General features: G+C 51.7%; 1 protein-coding gene across 1 annotated transcript in view; it reads left to right on the forward strand.

Annotated features, from left to right (window-relative positions):
- Positions 1 to 12,000, forward strand: part of LOC141975034 (complement C3-like) — a 54,942-nt gene extending 42,942 nt beyond the window's left edge. Inside the window, exons 31-40 of the mRNA XM_074935182.1 lie at positions 797 to 947; positions 1,965 to 2,016; positions 2,238 to 2,325; positions 4,409 to 4,498; positions 4,951 to 5,056; positions 6,546 to 6,635; positions 8,566 to 8,652; positions 9,191 to 9,274; positions 10,307 to 10,442; positions 11,685 to 12,000. Coding sequence (XP_074791283.1) covers positions 797 to 947; positions 1,965 to 2,016; positions 2,238 to 2,325; positions 4,409 to 4,498; positions 4,951 to 5,056; positions 6,546 to 6,635; positions 8,566 to 8,652; positions 9,191 to 9,274; positions 10,307 to 10,442; positions 11,685 to 11,826 — 1,026 coding nt within the window. The 3' untranslated portion in view covers positions 11,827 to 12,000. The remainder of the gene's footprint in view (positions 1 to 796; positions 948 to 1,964; positions 2,017 to 2,237; positions 2,326 to 4,408; positions 4,499 to 4,950; positions 5,057 to 6,545; positions 6,636 to 8,565; positions 8,653 to 9,190; positions 9,275 to 10,306; positions 10,443 to 11,684) is intronic.
- The last annotated feature ends 1,408 nt before the right edge of the window (positions 12,001 to 13,408 follow it).

Genomic DNA, 13,408 nt, shown 5'->3' on the forward strand with positions numbered 1-13,408 from the left:
AGGGTCTAGGGACAGGCCATGGGTCAGAATCCACAGACAAGCTAAGTCAGGATTGAAGTCAGAGTCCGGATGCAGGCCAACGGTCAAAGCCAGGTTGGAGTCAGTCCGAGGGCCTGGGGGGGTCAGGAGGTGGATGCAGGCTGGAGCGGGTCTGTAACAGGGCTGGAATAAGGTCCGAGCAGGGCACAGATGAGGCTGAAGTGGGCTGGAACAAGGCTTGGGCATGGCTGGGGCAGGAACAGGAACTGGATCAAGGGCAGGCCAGAAGCCTGGGACATCTGTAACACTGCAAGGCCGGAGGAAGGTCCCTGGCCGACTAGTGGTGTTGTGCAGAGTAACTCGCAGCTCTGATGGGGACAGTAAAATACTTGTGCCTGGGGGTTATCTGGCCCAGGGCCTGACCAGGGATTGTCACTGCAGGCTCTGTTGGATGGGTGAGTCACTGCAGCTGAGTGAGCAGCCCTGGGCTGGCTGGGGTTTGCCTCACACATCCCGAGGTAAATTGTTCCAGGGTTAGTGACCTGGACTGTGTGGTTTGGAGCTGAATCCAGAAGTAGGAGGGGATTGGTTGCTTTAGGCTTGGCTCTGGAGAAGCGATACATCTGGAGATCAAAGAGTTACTGCCTGGTAAGTAACCTTTTTTCTCCTTCATGCTAATGCCTCTGCAGAGTACCCCCAGCCCCTCTGGGCCAGTGGCTGTCATTCATTTTCTTCATTAGCTTCATTTGCCCTGTCTTTAAATCATCATAATAATAATGAACTACAAAAGAAAATTAACCTTGGATCAACTTTACAGACCAAATGGAATGAAGACTTCACTGTGAAGGCAGAAGGAACTGGACAAGGGACCTTAACCGTAACGACGATTTATAACGCAAGACTACGGGAGGATGAATCTCAGTGTAAGAAGTTTGACCTGAGAGTATCAGTCGAAGAAGCCCGGGGTGGTAAGTAACCGCCCGTCTTTTGTCTTCTGAAGCTTGCTGTCAATCCTCAGATCTGGACAAATTTGGCTCAGTTACACCAGTTTAACTCCACGGACAGCAGCGGGTTTACACCAACCAACCACCATCTCTGCAATCACATTCTTAACTTTGGAAAGTATTTTTGTGAAGCTCCTTCAAACTCTCCCAGTTCCCAAGTCCTACAAAATTATACCCATAGGGCAGGCACTAAATTATTACAGCTACCACATGTTCTAGGGTTGCAACTAATACAGGGTCATTCCAGATAAGGGAGCAGATGCTGCCTTCTCTCATCATGGTGCTTGTTAGCAGCAGAGTTGGAGAATCGGATGTGGATGGGAACACAGGCCAGCTATTCTGGGTATTGTCTCCCTCTGAAGTAGAGATGAGCCCATGGCAGGGAGTCTGGTTAGAGTCCCAGACTTCCAGTGAACACATTTCCAGATAGCATGGGGGTGAAATCAGCATGGGACAGAAGGCAGGATCTTCAGCACCCAAAACACAAGCCTCTGCGGCTTGGTCTAAAGGAGCAATTTCCTTGAGCTGGGAGTAGCTGATCGTTAGAGTTGCTAGGGCTGGCCAGTAGAGGGAGCCATGACCACACATTAGGCCAGCATATGATAGAGGGATCCAGGATTTTGGCTCCTCTTGTTACAGAAACAGGAGCCAGCAGTACATTGTTCTGAACTTTCCCACCTGTCCAAGTTCACACCCACGGGTTCTCTCTGTTTCGGTCTCCTCTTTCTGCTAACTCTAGACCATATTTTATTTGTGCCACCCAGCTGGGAGAGGCTTTTTAGTTTGCGTTCCAGGGATGGGAAGAGTTATTTATGGATTGCTGGAAGGGAGGGGAGGTTTATTGAGGGATTTTTCACACCTACTGTAGGACTTGTTTGATTACTAAGCCCTGTTAGTGCAGCTAAAAAACAAAAGAGGGTTATTCTGGCATGAAATTTACACTGAGATATTAATTTCTTTTCTCTTCTGCAATGTTTCTAGTTAAGAAGCCGGAAGGAGCAATGCGTTCAGTCTATATTAAAATCTGCATCAGGTGAGAACAATGCCCTTTAACGATAGATGATAAATAGATGAATAGATGCAGTGGGTAGATGGACAGATGCAGGGGGTAGCTGGAAAATCCTGGGCTAAGAATTTTTCTATGGAATTGCCAAAAAAGTTATGATAAAGCAATGGAGCTGGTGGAGTGATAGCAAAATCAATGTTCAAGTGATGAATTCTGATCAAAAGCGTATTTTCTCTTCCCCTCGTTAGGTTCCTCGGTGTGGTTGATGCCACAATGTCCATCATCGATGTCTCCATGCTCACTGGCTTCTCACCAGACATGGAGGATCTTAAGAGAGTATGTCTGTATAATCTGAGAACAGGGAACGTAATAAACAATGCAGTGGTTTGGCTGGGGCTTTCAGATAAAAAATCCTAGGCACCAGGTGAATAGTCAGGCTCCAGGGTTAAACCTGGAGGGAGACCAGATACTCTAAGGATTGGTAACAGCTTTAGCAACCAGTTCTCTCCATCTTGAGGATGGAATGTCATCTCCCTCGGGCAGTTTTTGGGGGCCTTTTTGGGACTCAGCTCAGTTTCCTTGGGGATGGGTGTTCACATCTCTGTAACCAGAACCACAATTGGTGGGCCCTTTGTTGGCATTCATAGAGGAGATGACAGGGGATGAATAGGCTATGAGCCTAACGTCCAAATTCACACACACAGTCAGGGACCGGGGCAAGTTTTGCAAGTTGTGCCAGCTGCTTTGAAAATCTGGCAATACAAATCTAGGTCAGTTCAATCCTACTTTATTGGATAGCAGATTGAGGGGCTGCTGTCATTTGACTGTGCATGCCAGAGCAGACTGCATTTGATACAGTCTCTTGTACGGTGGGGCCAGAATTTAAAAAAAATGGCTTCCCTTTAGACCCTCTGACCTACACGGTGCGGAGTTATTTGGGCCGGGAGAACCGTGGATATAGAAAAAAAGGCTGCACAAAAAAGCCAGGCCCCGAAGGAGTCACTGCAGTGAATTGCTGCCCTGGTATAAAATGAGGGTGGATTATTAGGCAAACAAACCCAGGGATGTTTCCAGCATTGGTGTTCTCCTCCTGCAGCTGCATAAAATCAGCCAGAATGCCAAACCAGAACCATAGTGTGCCCAGAGTTGCTGCTTGGCTTGTACTGAGCATGCTCAGTAACAACTACTGGCACTGCTGCCCTCAGTGGCACTGCTCCCCCCTCCCCCCATCTGCAGGTCTGGGTCATCTCTGGCTGCGTACGCAGTGCTTCATGTGTGCCAGGGCTGAGCCCCGGCACCTCTGGGCCTGGCAGTTCAGAGCCCCGGCACCTCTGGGCTTGCTGTGTCAGTATGAAAGTAAAAAATAAATAAATAAATTGCTTGAGCCCCGGCACATCTTTCATTACAAATGTAGGCACTGTGCATACGTACACTGTGGTCACTGAACCTGGGACCTTTATCATGGAAAGCTCAACTTTTTCAGCGATAGTACCAGCTCCGTTAGCTGTGGATAGAGTTGCCAACTTTCTAATCACACAAAACCGAAGACCCTTGCCCCGCCCCGTCCCTGAGGCCCCCCCCGGACTCGTCCCTTCTTCAACATCTGGCCCTCTGCTCACTCCATCCCCCCTCCCTCTGTCCCTCACTCTCCCACACCCTCACTCACTTTCACCAGGCTGGGGCAGGTGGTTGTGGTACAGGAGGGGGCAAGAGCTCTGGCTGGGAATGTGGGTTCTAGGGTGGGGCTGGGGATGAGGGTTTTGAGGTGCAGGAGTCGGTCCGGGTTGGGGCCAAGGGGTTTGGAGTGTGGGAGTGGGCTCAGGGCTGGGGCAAGGGGTTGGGGTGCACGAGGAGGTTCATGGTGCGGGCTCCAGCCAGGCAGCACTTACCTCAGGCGGCTCCTGGAAGCAGTGACATGTCCCTCCAGCTCCTAGGCAGAGGGGCCAGGGGGCTCTATGCACTGCCCGCACCCGCATGCACCGCCCCTGCAGCTCCCATTGGCCGCGGTTCCTGGCCAATGGGAGCTGCAGAGCTGGCGCTCAGGGCGAGGTTAGTGCACTGAGCCCTTGTGGCCGCTCCTGCGCCTAAGAGTCGAACATGCCGGCCGCTTCCGGGAGCTGTGCGGAGCCAGGACAGGCAGGAAGCCTGCCTTAGCCCCATTGTGCTGCTGACCAGAGCTGCCAGGGTCCCTTTTCGACCAGGTGTTCTGCCTGAAAACCAGATGCCTGACAACCCTAGCTGTTGAGTAAGTAGCAGGCTAGTATCTTCCATGCAGATCCTATCATGGGAGACGTAATCACAAGCATGACACCACTGAGTCACGTAGTGAGATGATGGATTTTTTTCACCCAGCTGCAGGACTTTCACAGAGATGGTGCCTTACCCACAATGCCTCTTGCTTTTCCTTCTTCACATTTAGCTTTCCCAAGGGGTCGACAGATACATTTCCAAGTTTGAAATCGACAAAGCCCCATCCGACAGAGGCACCCTCATGATCTACCTGGACAAGGTAAAGACTCGACAAGGGGCTTCTCTGATCCTGTGTTCATTTCATGGGCCCCTGCTGAGCCAAACTGCATTCCCAGATACACCCTGGCATCCCCACAGACGTCAGCAAGTTGACAAACTGCAACCCCTTTGACTCACTGGCCCAGATTCAGGCTTTGCACTAGGAACAACTGAATGGGCCAGATCCTCAGCTGGTGTATGTGGATGTAGGTCCATTGACTTCAGTGGGAAATACAGCATCCGACATTAAGGCTGAATTTGCTTCTCTGTTCCATTCACTTCTTCTTTCCTTGCTCCTTTCACTTCTCTAGTTCTTCTTTCCTCCACCTGCCTCACTTTCTCTTTGCCCTCTTCTTTCCCCAACATCTCCCTTTCTTTTATTCTTTTTCATTCTCTCTTTTCCATCCAGCCACCCTTCGGCCTAAGCAATCCTGTTATTTCCCCTCCACCCAGGTTTCGCACAGAGAAGATGAATGCCTGCAGTTTAAAGCTCACCAGTTTTTCGAAGTTGGTCTCATTCAGCCGGCATCCGTCACAGTCTATGACTATTACACCATAGGTAACAGATCGCAGCTCTCCTCACCACTAAAGGCACCATGGCTTCAAATTCTGCTCTGGGTTACATTGGTGTCATTACTTCTTGCAGTCTTTTGCTGAAAGACTTGGTTATCATTATCCCCGTGTAACAGAGGGGATGCACTGAGATGTTAAGAGATTTGCCCTCAGGTAAGCCCTAGACAGCTAGTAGCACAGCTGGGAGCAGATTGCCAGTTCAGAGCTCTAAGTACAGTGTCCGCATACACAGTCCCCTCCCACCACTGGAAATAGAACCCAGGCGTCCTGAATCCCAATCTCCTGCTCTACACTAGCTCACACTCCCGTCTCTACTTTCCCAGATTACTGTCAGGAGTCTGATTTGTCGTGCATGCCCAAAGTTTCACCTCACTTAAAAATGACTTGCTTACAAAATCAGACATAAAAATACAAAAGTGTCCCAGCCACACTAGTACTGACAAATTGCTGACTTTCTCATTTTTTACCATATAATCAATATAAATCAATTGGAATAGAGACATTGGACTTACATTTCAGTGTGAGACCTGAGCCTGTTTTCGCTTGTGAGCCTTGTCATTCGGCGGCTGGAGAGCGGCAGCTGCTGGCCAGGTTCCCAGCTCTCAAGGCAGCGCCGCCGCCAGCAGCAGCGCAGAAGTTAGGGTGGCATGATCTGATATTGCTACCCTTACTTGTGCGCTGCCCTTCCGTGCTGAGCGGCCAGAGAGCGGCGGCTGCTGGCCGGGGAGTTCATGTTCTTTGTGGTGAATGAGGACTATTTTTTCAATCCTGCTCCCACCCCGCCCACAATCGCTACTCCCACTCCCACCCGCTCCTGCATTGTTTGTTGAATTTTTATCCTGCTCCCGCTATTACGGCAGCGGGACCTGTGGGATCCCAGTCCTGCTGCAGGGCTCTAGAGCCTGTTGTAAAACTAGGCAAATATCTAGATAAGTTAACATATCCCCTGGGGTACCGCTAGGGTATGTGTCGCCCTGGTTGAGAACTCCTGGATTAGAACTCAGGGGTTTCAGACTCATAAACATTAAGGCCAGACGGGACCATCCTGATCATCTAGTCTAACTTCCTGCCCACCTCCCAGTTCCTCCTGTTCTAACATTACCCCATGCTGGAAATATATGGTCACACTCATCACGTTAACACACCCATGCAAAGGTAGGCAAAATAATAAGGGGAACCTCTGACTACAGGCAATAATGATCCTACTGGCCCTCTCCCCCCATTTTACCTCCAGAGGTGAATTTGCTGCTAGCGTGATTAAGAGGGTGTCTCCAACAAGCACCAGCCCATCATTTCAAGTTGATGGTTTCCTATAGCTAAGAAAGTTGTTCCCACAGACTGCTGCTCCCTTCCCCAGGGTCACCCAGTGGGACTTCTGCTTGAGTAAGGGCTTCAGGGTTGTCTCTCAGGTGCTGTAAATCATGGCCGTTGTTCTGCGGGAGGGGTAGTAATCCGTGTCTCTGATCTTTCTCTAGATGACCGGTGCACCAAGTTCTACCACCCGTCTAAGCAGAGCGGGCTCTTCAATAAGCTCTGTCACGGGGAAGTCTGCCGGTGTGCAGAAGGTAAGGAGAGTCCTGTCTCTGCTTACATCTCTGGTGCGGGCTCCCCTGTCAGCTTTACCAGCAAACATGCAGTCCCAGGGCCCCCCAGCATCAGCCCCCTCAGTCGCTCATCAGGGCTTCTCCTTCCTTATGGGCTATGGATGATTCTACATGTGATACAGGCTCACGGCAGCCACAGGCAGGATGCTCCCTGGGTCTGTCCCCCAGGCTGGAGCTCTGACTCTTGGCCAGCTGTGTCCCTGCTACAGCACCACCACATACAGGAATGGTGGGACCAGGGTCGGGATGAGGGCGCCCTCAGTGGAAATATGTGGGGGACGCACCCCCACATAAAGTCATGCACGCCTGGGGAAGGCAGGCAAGAGAGGAACCAGAAGGGACTGCAGGGCCTGGGATTGGGCCAGGGAGCGGAACCCAGAGGGGCTGGAATGGGCCTTGGAGGAGGTAGGAATCCCCGGGACCCACCTTCCCAGCCTGAAACCTGCCCCTCATCACGCAGAGTCTCAATATCTTTCTTCACTCGTCTCCTATCCCTCCTCTCCTGCATTCGCAAAGGGTTTCCACCCTCCCTGACCACCTACCCTCACCTGCGGTCCCTCCCTCCCTTCTCCAATGGCAACCCCACCTGCCAATCACATGGAGAGCTGGCAGCAGGACGTAGAAGCAGAATTTCTCTTGTCAGCTGGATGACCGGGAGGGAGCGGGTATTGGAGAAGTCAGTTCCTCCTCTCTGCCCATCAGGGCCCTGGGGTCTGATCTCTGGAGTGGGGCTCCACACATTGAAGCAGGGCAGTCTGGGATGCAGGAGTTGCTGGGTTTCCAGCCATTCCGATGGGGATGCTCCTCCCTGGTTATGAAACTTCCGTGGAAACATACCAGCTGTTTCAATGGTTGGAATCCGGCCTGGGGGGTAGTGACATGAAGTCAGGCACTTCTTTAAAATATCTGGGTCCTCTCATTCCAGGATGCCCACAGCTGGCACCCCTCAGCCCCCTGCTGTCAGTTTCAGCACAGAGGCCAAGTATTGGATGAGCCATGAAGGCTCCACTCCCCGCTGACTCTTAGGAAGGGATCCTCTAGAAGAGGGTGGAGACCCATTGGTGGGGCCCTTGTTCAGTGGGTACCTTGCTGTAGCCCTGTTCTCTGCCAGGCAAACAGAGAGGTATTCAGTCTCCAGATCTGTCCTTCCCATCACCTTTGATTCCCCATCTGCAGCTCCACTAAGTCCCGAGACAAGGCTCCTCCTGGCACTGACCCAGGTAGATATCCACCAGTGCAGAGAGGGAAGATAGCTGTGATTGCCAGGCCTATTTATGGTCCTTGGTTATTTCATATATCCAGACAGAGTTCCTCTGGGCAACGTCTACTGATTCCTTTGCAGAGCTGTCTGAGTCTGTCGGCTCAGGATCGCCTCATTTAGACCCTGCAACCTACCTCTCCATCCCTTGTTTCTTCTTTTACTGTGCCCCATAACACAGGTGCTGACTTTTATTTTTCCTGGTGGGTGCTCCACCCCCACTCTTCCCCTTCCCCTGAGACCCCACCCTAGCTCTGCCACCCTGTCCCCGCTCTGCCCCTTCCCCCAAGACCCCCTGCCGCTGTTCTCTGCCGAATGCCTCCCGCCAGCCACCAAACAGCTGATCTGCAGCCCCGCCAAATGGCTGTGGCTGATGGGTGCTGAACACCTGCTATTTTTGTTCCATGGATGCTTGAGCCCCGGAGCACCCACGGCGTTGGCGCCTATGCCCCATAACGTGATGGGTGGTTGGCTTCATGGCCACTCCCTTGTCGGAGGAGGTGGGCCTGTCACTGTCTAGACTAGCATGGCTCACCCAGGATTCAAATAGGTGGGCACCTGTGGGTCACTAATAGCAGAGCTGAAACTATGGTCTCCCTTGGTGATTCTCTACCCCATCCTCCTTCCCCATAGAAAACTGCTTCATGCAGCAGAAGATAGAGGGTCCCATCACCCTGAACAAACGAATGGAGGAAGCCTGCGAACCTGGAGTGGATTATGGTAAATCTGTGATTTGGATCTGCTGAGTCTCTTTCCATGAGGAGAGACCACAGACAGGGTTCGGAATTCGATTTGGATTGTAAAGTTTGCCCTTGAGGTTGAATCAGGGGTAAGGTCAGAAGGCAGAAACCTGGTAAGATTTTGGGGCCTTAAACTCCCAGAAATGAACAAGATCAGATGACTGTTTAAGATTCAATCTAACCTTAAGTATTTATCTGCCCCCCACTTCCCTAGTATCTGAGCACTTCACAATCTTTAACGTGTTCATCCTCACAACCTCCTGTGAGGCAGGGTAGTGCTATTATCCCCATTGTACAAAAGGGGAAACTGAGGCACGGAGCGACTAAGTGACTTGCCCAAGGTCACACAGCAAGTCTGTGGTGGAGCAGAGAAATGAACCCCGGTCTCCAGCTATCGCCCACACCATGGGACCACCTTTCTCACAGCCAGTTTGGGGAGTCAGTTACACACTGAATTCTTGACAGAAAAGTACTGCAGACCTTCAACTGGTGTTTTGTATGTCTTCCTTTTTTAAAAGTGTATAAAACCAAGCTTGTTAGAACTGAAGAAGAGGGCGGTTCTGACTACTACATCATGGAAATTTTGGAAATCATTAAAGCAGGTAAGAGCTCCCCTTCTAAAATCAGGGTGCAATTTCTTTGAATGGCCTTTGGGATAAAGGCCTGCATAAGAGCTGTTTCAGAGTAGCAGCCGTGTTAGTCTGTATTTGCAGAAAGAAAAGGAGTACTAGTGGCACCTTAGAGACTAACCAATTTATAAGAGCTATTTCTCTTCTCCAGAGGAAGTGCTAAAGCAAGGCTAATCTAGTCTCATGCTCCAGGGCATTAACCTATAGCCACATAGGGACAAGAAAGAATTTGCTCAACCCACCGAGGCAGCCATGCCATGAAAAGGCAAACAAAATAACAGGGGGGGAACCTCTCACTGTGTTCAGCCTGGCGCAACTGGCCAGTCTCATTATGGGCTTTTTCAACCTTCCTCTGAAGCAATTGGCATTGGCCATTGTGGGAGTCAAGACCCCAGACTTGGTGGCCCTAGGGGAGGTGGAGTCTCTCTTCCTCAATGCTGACTTTTATAAATCGATATAAAGACAAAGTAAGCAGGGATCTAACTGACCTCAAAGCAGCTTCACTCACTGGGAGCTGATATTACTGTTCTAATTATTTGTATTACCTGAGATTAGGGGCCCTTGTGCTAAGTACTGGACATACCCAGATACAACCCCTGCCTTGACGAGGTTACAGTCTAAATTGACACTGGGTGGATTTATTAGCCCCATTTCACAGGTGGGGAATTGAGTCACAGGGAGATCGAGTGACTTGTTCAAGGTCACACAAGGAGTCCGTGACAGAAACAGGAGCTGAGGCCTGAACTCTTCAGGCCAGCCCGGTGCCGCAACCACAAGACGGTCCTTCCTGTCTCTAATGACTGCTGGAGCTTCAGTGATTGGTTATCACAGCAGTCGCACTGGGACTGAATTTGTACTGAAATCTCAAGAGAACGCCTAGGAGTCACCTCTTCTCTGTTCCTTTCGTCTTCATCCCTCTCCATCCCGTACTATCTCCTCGTCACTCTGCTCTCACTCTGCTCTTATGTATGAGATCTTTTTTCACCCTCCCTCGCCCTCCCCCAGGGACTGATGAAAATCCACAAGGAAAAACCCGCCCATTCATCAGCCACATAAAATGCAGGGAGTCTCTGAGGCTGGAGCGTAACAAAGACTACTTGATCTGGGGACTCAGCACCGACTTGTGGCCCAGGAAAGCTGAGTAAGTAGCCTCCTGTGGTTACCCTGCATTAGTCACTTTCAAGTGGACATGCCCTTAATTAATTACCCTATCAATTTTAGGTACCTATCAGGCCACCATTACTGTACTTTCTGAGAGCCTCACAATATTGAATGTATTTATTCTCACTATGGGAGGCAGGGCAGCGTTATTACCCTCATTTAATGGATGGGTAAACAGAGGCACCTAAGGACCTGGATAGCCTAAGGTCCAGGTCCTCAAAGGTATTGAGGCACCTAACTCCCACTGACTGGCCTTAGGTGACCTCTCCAAAGTACCAAAAGGAAGTTTCTGGAGTTGCTGGGAATTTAATCCAGGTTCGCCTCATAGTCTAACCCTGGACCACCATTCCTCGCAGGGGCTACCCAACTATTTCACCAGCACAAATCACATTCACAGTGCAATTTCAAGGTCCCGGCATCCAGCCACAGTTGTTCCCAAATCACTTACGTTTAAACTTGGTGGAAATATATTTAATTAGGGTAGAAACTGCACCTAACAATGAGCTTCACCAACAAAGATGCAGCTCACAGAGGCTAAAAGTTCCATCCTCATGCTATATATATGGAGCATTGCATGCTGGGATCTGTAGTCTCTCTGTAGTCTGAGTGTAAGCTGGCTGTTTGGGGAGGCTGGCCCCCAGCCCCGCCCATTCTCCACCCATCCCTCCCGCTGGAGCCCCAAGCCCACCACCGCGGCTGCCAGCCCCTTTGTCCCAGACCTGGGCTGCTCCAGCCAGCCAGCCTGAGCGCCCACAGCCCTGAAGTGTTGGGCACCATGGCCCCAGTACCCCCTGCCCAGGAGCGCCATGTGCTGCGGCCCCTGTGCCCCCAGCCCCAGAGCGCCATACGCTGCGGCCCCCGTGCCTCAAGCACCACCAGCCCTGGAGCGCCAGGGAGCCCCAATGCTGCGGGGCCCCTGCACTGGGGGCACCCATCCGCCTCAAGTCCCGAGCCACAGGCCAGCCTGCACTTGCCTCAGCCTCAGCCTCCTTGGGGAAGAGGAGCAGCCTGCATGGGCTGTGGCCAGGGGGAAGCAACGGGAAGCAGGAGGGGGCTCAGGGCTCAGGGCCATGCCTGGCTGTTTGGAGAGACTCAGCCTCCCCTGGCCCGCCATACGCGCTACCTATGCCCTTAGGCAAACCTGGCTGCCCTTGAGGAACTGAGCAAACAAATTGGACACATTCTGTGCTTCACTGCTCACCCTTCTGCCTGTCCGTCCCAGGCTATCCTACATCATTGGCAAGGACACCTGGATCGAGAAGTGGCCCAATGAGGATGAATGCCAGGAGCCGGATTTCCAGAATGTCTGCCAGGAATTCCTTGAGTTCTCTGAAGCCATGACCATGTTTGGCTGCCCAACCTAAACTTGGACCTAGCTTTCCCAGCGGCCCCAATGGGACAGTGTGAGCTGAGACGGAGCATTACACTCAGGTGGAGACATCTCCACTCAGAGTCCCAATGCTGCTGACTCTTGCCACTAGCCCTGTCCTCTTGGGGGTTTCGCTCTCTTCTCTTCTTGTTGTTTCTATATATATAAACGGCTGATTTCTTACCCTGGTCTGCTGTGTGACTTTTTAACAATCTTTACATAGTCTGCAAAATAGCTTTATAAGTAACCAGCTACTAGGATCATGGGTGCATGAGGAAGACCTTAAATTAGATGTAACCCTTCTGCCAGGCCAAGTTGATAGCAGCAAGGGCCGGGTTCAGTACACAGGGGTTCCCTCTCATCAAAGCAAATACAAAACTGGCTCAAGCCCCCACCCAGTGACCTGGGAAAATCTTACACACCCCCTGGGCGCCTCAAAGAGGCATTACTTCCCCTCTCGCAAGCACGGAGTCTCGGTGTAGTAGAGAATCTTTAATAACATGAGGTAAACGACATCAGCATTAAATTGGGAAAACACCACAACTAGTGTTCATTAACCAAACCATGAGCAAAGACCCACCCCAGAAAATTGGGCCACATCCTTTCCCTCGGGTTCTTGAGTCCCAGAACCCAAACGTCTCTTGAGTCCAGCAATCCTCAAATCACCCAAAATCCAAAAGTCCAGCCCCAGAGTTCAAAAGTTCATCTGCAGAGTGTTACTCCCCAGTCTGGCTAAAATGTGCCTGTGTGTGGGGGGAAAGAGGTAAGGGGTACCTTACGTGTCCTGAAGCTGACTGCCCCACAGGGCTCTGCTCTGCTACGCTGTCTCACGAACAGCTCTGCTCAGCTCGCCGTCTCACGAACGGCTCTGCTCCACCACGACCAGCTCCGCTCGGCACAGCTCGCTGTCTCACGAACAGCTCGGCTCAGCTCGCCGTCTCACGAACACACCGCTGTCTCACGAACGGCTCCGCTCCACCACGACCGGCTCCCTCTGCACAGCTCGCCGTCTCACGAACACGCCGCTGTCTCACGAACGGCTCCGCTCCACCACGACCGGCTCCACTCTGCACAGCTCGCCGTCCCACGAACAGCTCTGCTCAGCTCGCCGTCTCACGAACCCGCCGCTGTCTCACGAACGGCTCCGCTCCACCACGACCGGCTCCACTCTGCACAGCTCGCTGTCCCACGAACAGCTCTGCTCAGCTCGCCGTCTTGTGAATGGCTCCGCTCTGCACAGCTTGCCGTCTCACGAACAGCACCACTGCACTCTAGATCTTCCGGCTCCCCACTACTTGACACAGTGCTCAGTGATTTCAGCTCTTAGTGATTTCAGCTCATAGCAGTGGGGGCCTTAGTGCTGGTGCACCATAAGGCCAAAGTGAAAGCAGCACAGTACCTGTAGCAAGACTCTTAATAGACCCAAAATTAGCTCTGACATTCCACAGTGGAGAGAGACAGAGGTGCAATTGGTGCTTCAGGCCCTCACAAAGGGGCCCACACCACCAGGTACTAATACCTGTCTCGAGTCTCTCTCCCCTCACAGAGTTTTGGAACCCATGTCCCTTGCCTAGCGA

This window comes from Natator depressus, chromosome 20 (assembly GCF_965152275.1).
Source record: "Natator depressus isolate rNatDep1 chromosome 20, rNatDep2.hap1, whole genome shotgun sequence".
Taxonomy (NCBI): domain Eukaryota; kingdom Metazoa; phylum Chordata; order Testudines; family Cheloniidae; genus Natator; species Natator depressus.